Source organism: Procambarus clarkii, chromosome 16, assembly GCF_040958095.1.
Source record: "Procambarus clarkii isolate CNS0578487 chromosome 16, FALCON_Pclarkii_2.0, whole genome shotgun sequence".
NCBI lineage: Eukaryota > Metazoa > Arthropoda > Malacostraca > Decapoda > Cambaridae > Procambarus > Procambarus clarkii.
The window spans coordinates 23996298-24014458 of record NC_091165.1 but is presented as its reverse complement, the minus strand read 5'-3'; the positions used below and the strand labels follow the sequence as shown (position 1 = coordinate 24014458).

At 40.6% G+C, this 18161-nt stretch overlaps 1 protein-coding gene across 1 annotated transcript; it reads right to left on the bottom strand.

Moving 5' to 3' along the window:
• Positions 1-12801: 12801 nt before the first annotated feature.
• Positions 12802-13536, bottom strand: LOC138365296 (hepatitis A virus cellular receptor 1-like). The gene has a single exon (XM_069325581.1). The coding sequence runs from the start codon at positions 13534-13536 to the stop codon at positions 12802-12804; it is 735 nt and encodes a 244-aa protein (XP_069181682.1).
• Positions 13537-18161: the final 4625 nt, after the last annotated feature.

Sequence of the window (18161 nt, the reverse complement as noted above, 5' to 3'; positions counted from 1 at the left end):
TTACAGATGTCTTGTTGCTCCCTCCTTACAGATGTCTTGTTGCTCCCTCCTTACAGCTGTCTTGTTGCTCCCTCCTTACAGCTGTCTTGTTGTTCCCTCCTTACAGCTGTCTTGTTGCTCCCTCCTTACAGCTGTCTTGTTGCTCCCTCCTTACAGATGTCTTGTTGCTCCCTCCTTACAGCTGTCTTGTTGCTCCCTCCTTACAGCTGTCTTGTTGCTCCCTCCTTACAGCTGTCTTGTTGCTCCCTCCTTACAGCTGTCTTGTTGCTCCCTCCTTACAGCTGTCTTGTTGCTCCCTCCTTACAGCTGTCTTGTTGCTCCCTCCTTACAGCTGTCTTGTTGCTCCCTCCTTACAGCTGTCTTGTTGTTCCCTCCTTACAGCTGTCTTGTTGTTCCCTCCTTACAGCTGTCTTGTTGCTCCCTCCTTACAGCTGTCTTGTTGCTCCCTCCTTACAGCTGTCTTGTTGCTCCCTCCTTACAGCTGTCTTGTTGCTCCCTCCTTACAGCTGTCTTGTTGTTCCCTCCTTACAGCTGTCTTGTTGCTCCCTCCTTACAGATGTCTCGTGACCTCCCTCCTTGGATGGTAACACCACCCACCACCCCCCTGGATGGGGTCGACAACCACTCCCTCTCCCTATTACTGAGGTGCATGCATAATATATCAACTACTTTTCTGCAAAAATTGACTGTCAATCAAGATAATGTAAGATATTTAAATATTTTTTCGGTAATCTAATTAGCTTTCTTTTCCAGAATAATAATAATAAAAATATTATAAATAAAATAAAATAAAATAGTTTATAAATATTATAAATTATAAATAAAAATCATTATAATTTGTCATCTTAATTTAAATTAAACTCCAAACAGAAGGTTTTTCATATATATCTTACATAAAATGTCCAAGTCATAGCAACAATATTATCTGTGTACTGGAAGGGTAGTTCAGCAGGCAGGGCGAAGTCTTACCTGGCCCTCGTAAGAACGTAAGAATATGCGAACTACAGAAGACATGTTGGCCTTTCGAGGCGGCTCCTTTTTATACTCACCCCAAGCTCGTTCATGTGTGCGTGTGTGTAACTAAGACTTGAAATAATCCATAAGAACATAAGTAGAAAAGAAGCTGCAGAAGGATTATTGGCTCATTTGAGGCAATTCCTAATTATATTAATTTAATTTCATACACAATAATAGCTTCGTGAATTGAGAATATTGAAGTTTACCGGGATTGGTTTCTCACGCATGGTTTCCGCAAGTCTAAATCAACGACTCCCAACCTGGAGTTCCAATAACCCGTGCCCGGGGTTCCCTAAGAATTTGCAAAAGCTGGCCAAAAAAAAAATGTACAACTTGGCACATTTTTGTAATTAAGTATAAAAAACAAATTGATTGAGGTTGCAGCATGTCGTATTAATAAAACAATGGAGCATTCTGAAAGTTTTACTTGGTTAGATATTCGCATGATATTTATTATTTCATTAGCAAGAGTTTTGCACGGGAGGAGAAATTTGGTTGAGGCGGGGAATTTTTGTAGCGGCAATAAATTCAGTCTGCAGTAAAGAACGCTGCCAGCACTCCCGCCTACTACTCACAACTGTTTTGTCAAAGCTTTTAAAATTTTCAGGAGTACTGCAATAGTTTATTGCTATACTATTTATTGTTAAGTAAATGCTGTTTATTAATGCCAGATCAATTAATTGAACTCCTTTAAAAGGGTACGGAGGGAGCCAACAATTTCTCCCCCCAGTCGACTCGTGGATATGTAAACAAATATTATATTTGTTTACATATCCACGTTTTGTTAGCAAGGTAACCGGAAAGTTCGGCTTGCATTATTACTAATCTTGCCTTATCATTAATTAACAATGACTTACTTTGTGTTGGATTGAAACAAGAACCTTACATTATAATTTAAGAGTTCTGTTTTATATTATTTTCAGATTTACTAGCAAAATATTAAGAATTTTTTTTATGAACAGTAATTAGTAAAATATACATTAAATACTGCTGTAATATTTTATCAAAAGTATGAATTATTATTTATTAGCACAACTGCTTTACATGTTTATTTTTAATTTACTCCTGTCGAAGCTAATGTGTCAGCCAGGTTGGGGTTCCCCGAGATTTTACGAAATATTTAATAGGTGCCTTCAGACAAAAAAGTTAAGGAATCACTCCTCTAAACCATCACAACCTGCTAGCTGCCAAGTTCTGAAATTCTTCTCTCAGAATATCGTATTCTCTCGATATTATCAGAATTACAGGAGAAAACCATGCTATCAGTTTGAATTAATATTTTTGTGTTTTCCTTCAAACCAGCATTTGCGGTTCTAGAATTGATTTTCCATTTAAAGAATTAACTTTTTTTTGTGGATATATACAGGATACATTCACCCACATCATTTCAGTCATGGCTCTTATGTTTTGACTTTAAGGTGAAGGACAAAACGTCCACCAGATTGTGCGACACAGTGGTTGCCAGGATCAGGTTGGATTACCGTTACCTGTGGCAGGTGGCTACAGGTGATGGTTCTCCAAATCCTGAGCATTCCAGGTGCAAACTCTGTGAGCAGGAACTGCGGCATGATCTCCCACACTATATCATCGAATGCCCAGTTGTTACACCATTCAGACCCGTTGGCATGAGGTACCTGGAGCTTTGCAATTACTCTCGTGTTGTTGAGGATATCCTCATATTGCACCCAAAATTTGCCAGTGCAGGCTACTGAACATATGGCCCTGTATGACTAACTATCCTGCGAGATGGGGACTCTTAGTATCACTGCTACATTATTCACTCTTGTGTTCATGATGATATGAAGCCATAATGCAGCCAGGATTTGCTAGTTCATACTACTTATCACATGCCTCTCTATAACTAACCATCCTGTGTGATGGGGATTTTTAGCACCATGTAGCTAGCTTTTTGACACAGTGTACTCCCCTAGTCTAGGATAGCGGCACAAATGCAAATGTACTTAAATGTGTAAAAAAAAAAAAAAAGCGAAGGCCTGTTGGCCGGCGTACCGCCGAGGCATTACACAATCATGGATCTGTTCCCCAACAGATGCTGAACAATGGAGACCATGCCCTGCGATCTGGCACAGTCCCAGTCTCTCTCTCCCTAGTGACTGCATGAGGGAGAGATTGAAGCTAACTCAATAGTTTCAAAACTCGATATGACAAGAAAAACGACTCACAATCCCCGATTTTGAGTCGTTTTCGACTCAATCGGGGAGTCGTAGATTTGATTGCCCGGGTAGCAGTAAATAGATATCCGGGAGTTAGGCAACTTTTGAGCGGTTGCATTTTGGGGAGGGGTCAGTAGTTTGACCTTGGGAAGCCCTCGATACAAGCCTAAAGTGTGATCATATATATATATATATATATATATATATATATATATATATATATATATATATGGTGTTTCTCCGTGGTGTCAGACCACGGAGGAAGAATTGAAACAGGAATTTCCTTAAGTACTTTCGTATATTAATACATCTTTAGAAAGAACCCTCATAATAATCATCATAATCATAATTATGATGATTATGACATTGATAATGACGATAATAACTAAATACTATACAATTAATAAAATAATAATGATTAGCAATAGAAATTTGCAAATAAGTGAATGAATTCCTACCCTCTCAATAAATAATGGAGAACGCTCATTAAATCCCCCCGACCGGTGGGTGTCGACCGTCAAACTTTGCACAAGGATCATAATTTGTGGCCCCAAGCTCCCCTCTGTGGTAAGATCAGTTTGTCATCATCATCGCGCGCGCACGAGAGAGAGAGAGAGAGAGAGAAAAAGAGAGAGAGAGAGAGAGAGAGAGAGAGAGAGAGAGAGAGAGAGAGAGAGAGAGAGAGAGAGAGAGAGAGAGAGAGAGAGAGAGAGAGAGAACAATTGATTGCGGTATGCGTGGTGATGGGAGGGTTTGGGGTGGGGGGGTGGAGGGGAGGGGGTGATAATGTACCCTGACTTAGGAAGGTCCTTGAGCAAGATACGGGTTGTCCTGGAGCTACAGGAGAGCCTCCTACAATAATTCGGTTGCTATCTTATTGCATGTCGTATAGCAAGTAGATGGAATAATAGTTAACACTTGGGTATCTTGGTTTTATCTGGATGACTGGCTACCTCCTGGATTGCTTGGTACCTCATGGATAGCCGAGTTCCTCTCCGGATTCTTGGGTACTTCTTGGATTAATGGCTATCTTCTGGATTGTTGGCTATCTCTTGGATTGCAGGCTACCTCCTAGGTAACGTGCTGCTGTCTGGATTGCTAACAATCCCGGGGGTTGCAGACAGCCAACCTATGTATAGTGTATACCGCCTTTGTGTTTGGCAACCACCTGGCATATTCATTTGCAGTCTGTATCTCTTGCTGCCGCCTGCATTATATAACAAACTTGTGGGTTATTTATATCCCAACTTTATTTATGTGGCAACTGGGCTGCATATGAACATGTCCCTGGTTTGTGTCGCCCAGGTTGTTTGAGTTAGGATTGTATTATTGACCTGTCGTCCAGGGTTACGATGTACACAGAGCGACGTATATTGTATTTATTAGTGCTTGTGCAATATTCCCTAATCCCGTACCCTGGATCGTCAATGGTAGTGGCGCTGATACCACAGCCAGTCCTCTCACCTAACATGTCGTATTGTTTACGGAATCATTAGTTGCGTTAGTTATTAGTAAAGTTAGTTATTAGTAAAAAGCACATTATTGTTTTCCACGCATCCACTTCGATAGGTTAGGTGAGTTTCTTGGGTTCGAGCGTTTATTGTCAGGGAAAACGATGACATTTTAACGAAATGGCGAATGAAGAGAAAGGGCTGGATATTTACTTTCAGGTTATGTCTGTTATTAGAGGATTGCAAGCAATTGCACGTTAATGTTGCTCAAGTGCCGGAAATACAACTGTTAGATACGTTTTTAATGTTATGGGCAATACTTTTTTTTTTAAGGCATGATATGGATATTACATGCTGAAGTCAACTTTATATGCCTGAAATTTAAACAAATGTTTTTGGGACAATAACAAAAGTAAAAATATTTGAGAATTTTTGGGTCACGAAGTCATTAACATAAATATTTAATTTTGTTGCATGGTGAGTGGGCACGATCAAACTTTTCTCGCCACTCCTCCGTGGCCTAGATCTCATCTTCCTTGGTCTGGATGTCGTCTTCCTTGGCCTGGATGTCGTCTTCCTTGGCCAGGATCTCACCACCTTGGCCACCATCCCACTGATGATGTCTAGAAACACCAAGTTGGGAATATGCTTACTGCATATTACCGTCATCTTTAATAAAGTCTGTTGCCAACTATTCTCGATAGAGGTCGTCGTAAGCACTTTGTGCTCAGTTCAGTTATGACACTCACCAAAATGTTGGACAGTGATAATGTAATCCATAAATATTAACACTTCGCGGCAAAAAATAACACAATCCGAAAATATTTCTTAATTTTGTTTTTTAAAGTAGCCTATAGAAAGGAGAAAATAAATTTACTTTTGTCAAACGATCTCGATATTTTTTTGTTTAAGAATTCCGTTTCTTAGTACGAAAAAAATAGTAAAATGTGAAAGTGTAAAGAAGATATCCAAGCTGGTGTGGCTTCCCTGTATAGCCCTTGTATCAGCGCACGCTTGACCAGCAACATACACGTTCCCGGGGGACCGTGGCGCGACCGTGTCCAATACCCACACCATTTCCTTGCTCGCACCGTGTCCAAACTCGCTCCGGGGCCAGGCTAAGATGGGAGAGGTGATTTGTTTTGTTTGAGATGTACGTGCGTATATTTTCTTGGATGTGCTTGCAGGGGTAGAACTTTAACTTTGAAGCCTCGTCTTACTAGCTAGGCTTCCCGGTTTGGTGCCTTCTTTTGATAATTACTTACTTACTTACTAGCTAGGCCTATTATTATGCATTTTCCACTTCCTATGTTGATGGATCTTAAAAATTTTAAATTAGAACCGATTTTTTTTTATTTTAAAGTTTTTTTTTTGACTGATTTACGTTTTCTGATTCCAACCATATCCTCTAGTTCTACAATTTTTAAATTTTGGGACATCGTTTTTGTCTTTGTTGATTTCTTTTAGAATTTTCATTATCATATCTACATTTCTAGTTCTTTCCTCTCATCTGTTAAATTCCATTTCTCAGGTGTTTTTCACTGTAGCTCATGTCTGTTAGTTCCGGAACAGGCTTCTTTATATATGTATTTATATATCTATATCTCTTTATATATCTCTCTCATATATAGTTGTTTTTTTGAGACATCGCTAGGTAAAAAAAAATTACTAAAAGATAAGACATCATACCAAGCAGCGAACAGTGGTCACTACTTGGACCTGTCTACGACCTACTCGTCTGCTATATATTTGTGGTAGCCCAAATCTTTAGAAATGTAGTCCTTTGCACCAGCCGAAGGAGCCTGAACATTACAGCTGGCATGCAATAATATTCGACTCTGAAATTAAGTTTTCTTTACCAACTTAAATCCTTCTTCTTTGACCGAGTTAATAGTTTTCTGGAGGATAAAATAATAAAGATACCTGACGTATTATATATTCAAATATATAAATATTTAAGAAGTACAATTGATAGTTAGTCTCTATAAAAAAAGTATATTTAGGACAAACATTCGTACAGATAGTAAAGATATGCAGACTCACTTCGTCTCCGATGATAAATTCCAGCATGCTAGAATGTCTGCCAGCAACAACACTTGACTTCTACTGGGCCTTATGGTTACCAAAATATCACAGCAATGCAGTAAATCTGAATAAATTTACGGTGTGAGCATAACATGAGTGCAAATCAGTATGACATAATCATAAATTGCACACGTGCGGGCTATCTGCTTTACCAGGCAACATATTATGACGGTCATTACTCACAAATTGTCGTAAGGCTTCACTATGTCATCAAAATACAATAACACGAATATAAAATGAAAATAATGGAATTATATTGTACCCCCCCACATCAAAGTAGATCCTGCTTCAACTGAATATTTCTCTTTTGACAAGAGTAATTATTATTTCAGCTTCCCCTTTTAAGTACACTAGGATGGCCTCGCAGTATTTAATAATATGACCAGAAATTTTGTGTAGCTAATATAGGCGGTAATATCCATTAAACTGAAAGTGAACTCTCGGGTTTTTCTCCTAATGTCATCTCGAACTGAGGCTGCTAGATTCAACCTAGTATTAACTTACACTGACTTAGTCACCTCGCTGCAGGGGCCAATTGTCAATTTACTTGTAAGCAACAATTTCTTCCTAACCGAGATGGCAGCTATTATAGGGGACATGTGAATGTTATGGTTAAGATTCTTACAGGAAGGAAAAAGGCTAAGCCTTCTAAAAGTTAATTTTTGTATATTTTTATATTTTTATGACCTCATTGCATATTATAGGCTCCACCAAGGACCAAGACAGTCTAATATTTTGTCATCGCTGACTACAGAACATATTCCCTATTGACGTTTTGCCTTTCTTTTATCAAGTGACGAATCCATACGTTCAACAATTATGGCATCTGCGTGGATTGAGAACATTTTGGATCTACCGGAGTTGGTTTCGCACGGTTTTAACACGTCTCTCAACCTTCACAACCGGAGTTCTTGTCTCGGAGTACCCTCATCAGTTCACGTGAGAACACCACACCCTGCACTGGTGAAGAGTAGCTTGTGGGATACACTAAATGGCGGCTCTTGGAACTCTTGGCATATATTGCGAGCACTAATACTTCGGGAGCAGAGACCTTAAGGACCATACTAATCAGTCTAGATTAACATTTTGGCCGTCCATCCACAAGGCACAGTTATATATATTCAAATTTAATAGTAAGCGTTCTAGAATTACTTTTTCATTTAAAGACTTTAGGACTAGGTATCGATAATATGCGCAGGATACATACGCCCCTGGCATCACGTCAGTTACAGCATTGGTCTTTATTTTTTGCATTTACTGCGAGGGCTTGTTGACCAGCTCACCTTTGAGGCAGTCTCACACTCTTGCATCTGTTACCCAACAGGAGGTACTAAACAATGGGGCGACCGTGCTCTGTTGTCACGATCACAGTGTTTGTCCCTAGTGACCACGGGAAGGAGAAATTGAACCCCACAGTAATTTCAAAAGTAGGTACGGCAAGAAGCAGGAAGATCAGTAGTTCCTGCATTAGACAGTAGACAGGTATTACGTCTGTGCTCACGAGTTACTTTTCATCGTAGAAAGCAGATATTACTGAGTATGCAAGGGATCAAAGGGAATAACTTACCAGTGGGAATAGACTCAGTGTTCCCGGTGTTTGCTGATAATGTAGAAATTATGAGGGTGATAAATACAGGATGGCGTGGTCAAAATAAAAGAGTGATCTGTCAAGTGGCTTCAAGAGTTTAATTGGAACCAGTGCAAAGTAATGAAACAAGTACCGAATGGAAAGAAGGTCCTGGAATCTGACAGGAAAAAAGACCTGGGTAATAATATTACATTTAACCTGTCACAAGAAGTCCACATCAAAAGAATATCATCAGCTGCATATGCAAAGAAAGTTGGTCAACATGACAAGTGCGTATACAAGTCTGAACCGGCAGCCGTTCAGGACTTTGTATGCAACATGTCAGACCAATTCTGGAATATGCAACTCCAGCGTGGTATCATTATTTCTTGAAACAAAATAAATCTGGATAAAGTTTAGAGGTATGCCATCAGAGTTGTCGCAGAGCTGTAGTGTATGAGTTAGAAGGTAAAACTAAAACAAAACAAAAAGCACTAGAAGAGAAGAATCAGGAAAGACATAATCGCCACATGCAAAATTTTTAGGAGAATAAACAGGGCAGAAACGAACATACGTTTCTTTGGGAAGGGTGGTACACAAACAAGGGGACACAGATCGAAAGTACGTATTCGAAAGAGCCACAGGATATATATTTTTAGTATCAGAGAAGTAATCTTTAGTGCCAGAGCAGTATACACTAAAATACTCCTAGAAGTTACGAAATGGAGACAGACTTGATGACCAAACAAGTCTCCATCAGAAGATGGAGAAAAGATGACGCTGCGGTCCGTCCGGGACCATTATCAAGACGTGTGTGTGTGTCATGTTATTGTGACTCATTGTCTGCATCTGGAGGCAGGCTCCATACACTGTTGAAAATGTTAATACGACATAGCCCAATAAGTTTGGAAACATGTACATCAGTCGATTGAATATTGAGAGGCGGAACCAAATAGTTTTTTACTTTTCAAATTATACTTTCTCCACAAGTATAATTTGGCGAGTACAGCTAGGGGGTACTGCAATCAGGTGAATACATACATTATACACAAACGTACATATGTGCATCCGTAAAAAAAAATGTAACACACATAGGCACGCTCGCCACAAGAAACCAGCCACAAGCAGCCAAAAGCTTAGAGCGCCCAAGACGCTTACAGCGACTTGACAGACATATTGGAACCGACCAGAACCCACGTTGACAAACTGCTTTTGTATCCTCAGTTGAAAATTCTTGTAGCATTGGTGCCAGTGCTTTTGGGAGTGGTTGTGGTGGTGTTCTTGGTGGTGGGGGTGTGGTGGTGTATTCTTGGTAGTGGTGGTATAGGTGTAGTTGATAGTGGTGGTTCTGAATATTTATAAAATGGAGCGAGGTGGATTTCGTATTCTTCATGCCTCGTATAATTCTTTGACCAGCTTCTTCCTATACTGTTTATGTATAGTAAGGAATGCCAGTATATATTTATTAGTCTCGCACTGCCTTAGTATAGCCCGGGAGCGTTGTTATCCTCTTTGGCAAATGTGTGGAAGTGTGTGTGTGTGTGTGGAAGTGTGTGGAGGTGTGTGTGTGGAAGTGTGTGTGTGTGTGGAAGTGTGTGTGTGTCTGTGGGGTGGGGGGTTATTTCCCACATGCTTGGGGTCGGAAGGAGGCAAGTATGGTCTCGTACCTTATACACTGGGTGAACACCGTACGTATGATCCTTAGGGATCACTGAGGTTACACTGCCTTACAGTTCCTGTGTTTAAAATAGTTTTTGATCCCTACGGTTAAGATGTTTCATTGTCGCTGACGTATCTATTGTCGATAGTAAACTATGATAGCCTCTGGTGACAATCTTGTGCTGGTGTTCCATGTGAGCGCTGGGGCCTTTCAGAAAATATATAGCCCGGGACGACGTTACTGTATCGCCTCGGTTAGACTACTTCAGAGGTACATGCCCGTCGATAATTAGGAGACTGGTAACTCAACAAGTGCAGTTTATTGGAGACTAGTGAGGCTTTCTCCCACGACCCGTGTTTAATAGGTTAATGATACCTCGGGCCTTTGTGGGCCATTGGGGGTGAGTGTGGAGCCATGATGGACCCATTAGCCGCATATGATACCTCTCATATTGGTAATTCAAACATGGGTCCCTGTGTGCTTATTGGAGGTGCCTGTAAATCACTTCTAGCTCTGGTTTAGTGAGAGCATCAGCCTCTCTTATTGCTCCAGTTGTTGTAGTTGGAAAATGATACGGTATATATGATCAGCGTATGTAACTATCTCACTATGGGAGCGTCTCTCAATATGAGCCTTGATCTCTTATTAGAATGATGTGATCGGTATAAGTATTGTGCTTTATGCAAATCATGTGCTGTGTGTGAGCTATAGTTTGAAATTGAACACCTTGATGTTTGGGCTCCCTGAAAACCCCTATTATAATTGAAACTGAAAAACTATTAGTGTTTCGGTTTCCAATGGTAGGTTATCCTAGCTCTGACCTATTTTGTAAATCATTATTTCTAGGTACTTATTATGTGTCGACGATTGTTGTTGGTTATGTCTCACCGTGGTGTCTTTGGTAGTGATGTTGTTGTAAGTGGTGGTGGTGGTGGGCAGTGTCTTTGGTAGTGATGATGCTGGTGGCGGTGGTAAGAAAGATGATGATATTGTTGGTGGCAGAGTTTGTGAAAATGATAGTGGTGGTAGTGTTCGGTGTAAATGTGAAGATGATGGTGATGATGAACATTAGGATGGTACTGGTGTTGGTAGTAGTGGTAGTAGTCAAGATGATAATGGTGGCGTTGCTGGTTATGATGAAAATGACGATGGTGCTGGTGGCAGCAGTGGTGAAGAAGATGGTGATGCTGGTGTTCACATTCTGGTGAAGATGATAATGTTGGTAGTTATGGTAGTGAAGGTGCAGCTAGGGGCCGATGGTGGTGGTGGTAGATCAACCGTGAATTAGTTAAGGTCTGAGCACGTTTGGTCATCGATCACAGATGTAGAGAGAGAGAGAGGCAGTGCAGGCTCAAGTCTAGGTCACAGGACGACCTGCTTAGCCCAGGAGCCAGTACAACTGCGGTGCACATGGAAATTGTTCTAAATACTGTGCAATACGCTCAGGTATAGCCAGGGGTTAGTCATCTAGCCATGTACACAAAACTAGGCATAAGAAAATAAGTCTCACCTATTTACTAGTCGCTTCTTTGGGTTGCTAAATTTCAGACTTTTTTATATTGGTGATAATTATTCTTACTTTATTTATTTATTTATTTATATACAAGAAGGTACATTGGGTTTGAGAGAATGCATAGCATAGTATTTACAATCTTGTAAAGCCACTAGTACGCGCAGCGTTTCGGGCAGGTCCTTAATCTAACAGATAATTTTAAGTAGGTAAATTCTAGGAGAATTAATAAAATGATAACAGATACATTGGAAGAAAAAATGAGATGAGAGAGATTAGTAATTATATTAAAGCACATTGGTATATTAAAGCTCTGATTTAATATATTTTATTTCATATATTTGGTAAGGTAATTGCACCCTACGGACTGGAGCAGCACAGGTCAAAGGGCATCCCATGAATTTAAAATGTATAGTATGAAAAAACAAAATTAATTAATGGTAAAGAGAGGGGGGGGGGGCAGGCACTGGAGATCGGTACCCCTACAAGCACATAATAGTGAAAGTATTATAAATGAGGACTTGCAGCTCACTCTTCATCTGCAACACCAGTGTCGCTGCCACCTCCACAGGAGGGAGGGAGGGAGCCGGTCGGCCGAGCGGACAGCACGCTGTACTTGTGATCCTGTTGTCCCGGGTTCGATCCCGGGCGCCGGAGAGAAACAATGGGCAGAGTTTCATTCACCCTATGCCCCTGTTACCTAGCAGTAAAATAGGTACCTGGGTGTTAGTCAGCTGTCACGGGCTGCTTCCTGGGGGTGGAGACCTGGTCGAGGACCGGGCCGCGGGACACTAAAGCCCCGAAATCATCTCAAGATAACCTCAAGATAACCAAGATAACAGTAGCAGCGTAACGAGACCCCTTACTGGGGGACCATTGAACAACTAAACCCGCACCGCCACTTAGTCAGCTACACATTACAATGGAATTAGCGTGCTTCATAATAATTAATGCCCGTCATATTTGCCACTGTGAGTGCTAATTGATCACATTACACTCCCTAAAACATGCAAACAAAGGAAAATGTACTTGTTATTATCAAGTGAAAATATTCTTAACGATTGTTTGTTAATTAATTACTTTTCCATTCAGAATTATTATTTCAACTGTTATTATTATTATTATTATTATTAACAATAATAATTCTGTAGTAATGATATATTGTTATTATTATTATTACAGTATTCTTTCATGACTATCATCGGCTTCATTATCAACATTAGCTTGCTAATTTACATTTGTATAATATTTGTTAAATATTTTACTTGACTGGGAGAGTTAGATGAGTTTAAGTTAGTCATTTTTTAATTATATTAGTATAGACTGCATAAGATTAATCAAGGCTGTGTTAAGTTGGGTTGTATAAGATTAATCAAGGTTGTAACAACAGGAACACTAGCCGTCACTGTAGTAACAACAGGTACACTAGCCGTCACTGTAGTAACAACAGGAACACTAGCCGTCACTGTAGTAACAACAGGAACACTAGCCGTCACTGTAGTAACAACAGGAACACTAGCCGTCACTGTAGTAACAACAGGAACACTAGCCGTCACTGTAGTAACAACAGGAACACTAGCCGTCACTGTAGTAACAACAGGAACACTAGCCGTCACTGTAGTAACAACAGGTACACTAGCCGTCACTGTAGTAACAACAGGAACACTAGCCGTCACTGTAGTAACAACAGGTACACTAGCCGTCACTGTTGTAACAACAGGTACACTAGCCGTCACTGTAGTAACAACAGGTACACTAGCCGTCACTGTAGTAACAACAGGTACACTAGCCGTCACTGTAGTAACAACAGGAACACTAGCCGTCACTGTAGTAACAACAGGAACACTAGCCGTCACTGTAGTAACAACAGGAACACTAGCCGTCACTGTAGTAACAACAGGAACACTAGCCGTCACTGTAGTAACAACAGGAACACTAGCCGTCACTGTAGTAACAACAGGAACACTAGCCGTCACTGTAGTAACAACAGGAACACTAGCCGTCACTGCAGTAACAACAGGAACAAGGAGGAGGAGGAGGGCGGCCTGCGTGACGGGAGTCGTCGAGTGCATCTTTCTTAGGTGGTGACAGTGCCCGTCCGGCCAACACCACCACCCAATACCAGTGAAGCCCACACCGGAAATTACTCTTCCGTTTCCCGTGGATGTCCTGTCACCTCTGCTTTAATACCCCGTCAGTTCTAAGGCAACAAGGCAGTCAGTCAGTCGTGGTCTATACTGCAGTCAGTCGCCGCCTCCTATCTTTACCTCAGTCACCACTCACCTGCTCTAAACGACTGTTGCTAATCGTTCATAAACAACAAACTCTACTTACAAGTGCAAAATAAATATATTGTCAATAACAGTAGATATTATAATTATTTTAAATGCATATGCAGCTCTCTAGGGTGCAAAGGGTCAATGAATTCACAGGACCTGCTATAGTCACAGGACCTGCTATATAGTCACAGGACCTGCTATATAGTCACAGGACCTGCTATATAGTCACAGGACCTGCTTATAGTCACAGGATCTGCTATATAATCACAGGACCTGTTATATTGTCACAGGACCTGCTATATAGTCACAGGACCTGCTATATAGTCACAGAACCTGCTATATTGTCACAGGACCTGCTATATAGTCACAGGACCTGCTATATAGTCACAGAACCTGCTATATTGTCACAGGATCCCACTATTCGGTTAAAGTACCCGACATTTCATCACATGACCAACCGTTTTTATTTTCCGAATATTTAAGCGCTATGGTACTAAACAAATAACAAATTAATAAATAATAATAATAATAATGACCTTTCCCTTGTGCAGGGAGGACGAACCCTTGATATCTGGTTCTCCGCGCGCTAGGAGGAGGAGGAGGAACCCCTTGAGCCACGGAGCGCTAACAAACGATATTATGCTACAAAGTGTCTCTTTAATTATGGGCCTTCATTATTTTCTCATCTGTGAGGTAATTTGTAAATTTCCGCCAAGATGACTCCTCTCATATTAATTACTCGACTAGTTAATGATGAAGTCGTCGCTCCTTTGTTGTGTCAAGGTCCAATCGTGGCAGTCTTGGGCGCCGCTGCTGTCCTCTCGCCTTATACCTCCGGTTTTTCTTTAACGGAATCGACCAACCCGTTAAAAAAACACGCGATGTATTAGTCAATATTCATGTATCTTAATGTTGACGTTTTTTCTCAGGATCGGCCTTGATAGATTATAAGCAGGGTTGCTTCAGTTCGTACCTTTCTGGTTAGGTAAAACTTGGGTAAAACAACGCATGGTAAAGCGAGAGAGCGGGCTCAACTGCCTGAAACGTCAGTTTTTATTTACATTTGATGATCTGCCACGCAGCTAGTTTGGTAGTGTCTGCGTCTGTGGTACTCCGCATGTTTGTTCATACGCCTGTCAGCGAGTCTATACTCCTGTCAACGAGTCCTGTCTGTCGGCGAGTCCATACGCCTGTCAGCGAGTCCATACTCAGCGAGTCTATACTCCTGCCAGCGATTCTATACTCCTGCCAGCGAGTCTATACTCCTGTCAGCGAGTCGATACTCCTGTCAGCGAGTCTATATACCGTCAGTGAGTCCATACGTCAACAGTGAGTCCATACGTCAACAGTGAGTCCATAAGCCTGTCAACGATCATGCAGGAATTTGTGCATGCCCAAACTGGAAGTAATTAGAAGTAATCAGTGTTGAATGTAATGTTTTCCGTTGCCCGCTGGATTACTTTAACTTCTCAATGTTATCTACCGGTTACGGTATCATCCGCAAAAGATGACACGAGGCTGTGGTGTTTGTTCTCGTCAGTGGCTGATGTGAGGTTGTTCGCAAGGTAGCCCGCTCACTTACTAACCAGAGAGAAAGAAGCTTAACTTGGCTGAGTGCGTACGTACACCTATTTGTGTACGTATACGCCAAACCGTGTATACATATGATAACCCCGTGTATAAAAACGCATGTTAAAGAGTATATTCACGAAGGTTCATAATAGGCTGGAGCATCCTAAAAATCATGGACAAAAAAATCAGATCTAGAAAGTTTTTATAAATGTCAAAAATATATAATAAATACACAAATTGTGATGTTGCTATAGAAGTTAAGATTGGAATAGCAAATTTTTTTTATTCTGATTAAATTTTATAATAATTACTGGTAATGTTGTTTTAATTAATGATGTATTTCAGGGAAAAAATATATTGTAATTTTTTATAATAAAATCATTACTATTATTTTTTATTTATTTTTTATTTTGTTGCAGATCTATGGTTGGCATATTATATTAACTAAAATGTTGCATTTCATAGATGTAGGCTATAGAGCAAATTTTGGCTAGGATAATTTTTGTAATTCACGTTCGACTGCGTTTTGTTTGTATGTTCGTCCACGTGTACGTTTGTTCGCATCTATGTTCGTCTTGCTTACGTTTATCACAGTACGTTCATGACTGTATACGTTTGTCTACGTGTACGTTCGCCTACGTGTACGTTCGCCTACGTGTACGCTCCTACGTGTAGATAAGTTCCTTGTTTGTGCTCTCATTAATCTCTGGGTATTAAAAGTTTTAGCTGGGCGCCTCCAGCTTGTCGGAAACGACCAGAATTTTTTTTAAAGGAATTTCCTATAAAAAATCCAAATGAGAAGACTGAGCGATCGTTATATTTTATATATTTTGTGCGTAATTTTTATGTTGATGTATTTGGGGACCGGCGGACGTTTTTTGTGAATGTTTTTTGTTTGTGAATGATTTGTTATTGTCTTTATTTTTAGTTCTTTGCTATCTTGTTCATAAATGTAATTTTGTTTGGCCCTTTTTTTATACTTCTACTGGGTCTAGGTTTCTATCCCAAAGTCCTTTAAGCTCCGTGTGTGTAATGAGAGACCCTCTTGGAAGAATCTTCCTCTCTCACATATTATCTTTTTCTCTTTTATTATTTTTCTGTGTCTTTATCTCTCTCTCTCCTTCGTCTTTTTTGTTGATGCCCTGGTTTTACAGGAGTAATAACTTTTGTTTTTATATTAATATCAATAAATTCAATTTGTCCTCAGGTTAGGAGAAATTGTATATGATCAATTGATTGATTTTTTGAGAAAAGTTGCTTGATGTGAGAACACGCGCGGCGGATGCTCGTCACTTTGGAAATGAATGATTGCCGGAAAAAAAAACTGCTCTAGAGAATAGTAATCTTGGTGAAACTGTTGCTGGCTGAGCGTCTTGTGTTGTGAATGACCGTTTTCTGGTTGTCCACACAATAATGTCAGATGGTTGTTGAATGTTTCACGCCGAGGGTGTATATACGGTTCATGGCAAAGCACCAAGTCTCTTCCCTTCTTTGTGTTGTTTTCATCATGAACATATTCATTTTTTTTCCATGGACGAAAAAACATAAACTTTTTCAGCAACGGAACTTCCCATCTGTTGTGAAGGTAAAGGCTAGAGTGTAGGCATTAGTGTAGGAAGGGGGTTTACAAATGAGATTTAGTATGTCGTTAAAGTATGAACACACACACACACACACACACACACACACACACACACACACACACACACACACACACACACACACACACACACACACACACAAGATTCTCAGAGGATAAAGACAGTTTAACACAAGGGGGCACGCACACTAGGGTACACAGGGGGAAATTGAGTGCCCATATGAGCCATGGAGACATTAGAAAGAACTTTTTTAGTGTCAGAGTAGTTAACAAATGGAATGCATTAGGAAGTGATGTGGTGGAGGCTGACTCCATACACAGTTTTAGGTGTAGATATGATAGAGCCCAATAGGCTCAGGAACCTGTACACCAGTTGATTGACAGTTGAGAGGCGGGACCAAAGAGCCGAAGCTCAACCCTCGCAAACACACCTAGGCGAGTACTCACACATACTTGGACAAGAGGGCTTTCCGGGTCCCATATAGCGAAGGTGAGACACACCTTTGAATATGCATCCAAAATATGGAACCATTACCTGAAAAAGGACAAAAGAAACTAGAAAAAGTCCAAAGATTTGCAACGAGAGTCGTTCCTGAGCTGGAGAGATTGAGCTATGAGGAAACACTGAGATATCTGGCTCTTCCCACACCAGAGAAAAGGATAGTTAAGAGGAACATGACAACGACATATAAGATCCTAAATGGAATTGACAAAGACAAAACAGCTCTCTCTCTCTCCTCTCTTGTTTGTTAATGCACAATAAAAAACCTAGTAAGTGATCCATAACTCCTGTACTTAAGTGCACTCGCGAGCACCGCACAAAAACGTGTTGAACGGGTAAATTAGTGTGTTGTTAGGTTATTGAGTGTGTGAGAGTGTGTGTGTGTGTGAGAGAGAGAGACAGGGGGTAATTACCTAAGTGTAGTTACAGGATGAGAGCTAGGCTCGTGGTGTCCCGTCTTTCCAGTGTGAGAGTGTGTGTGTGTAAGTGGGAGGGCGTGTGTGAGAGAGTAGGAGTGCAAGACACAAGGTGGGTGTAAGCGAGCATGTGTATGAGATTGAGGGGAAAGTGAAATATCAGGGGAAAGCGCCAAGCCATTACGACTATATAGCACTGGGAAGGGGTCACGATAAGGATTTGGGATGGGACGAGATTGAGTGATATAGAGAATAGATAACTGAGAGCGTGAGCGACAGGACAAACGGCAGTGCATAATAATGATTTTCTGATGATTTTCTGATAAGA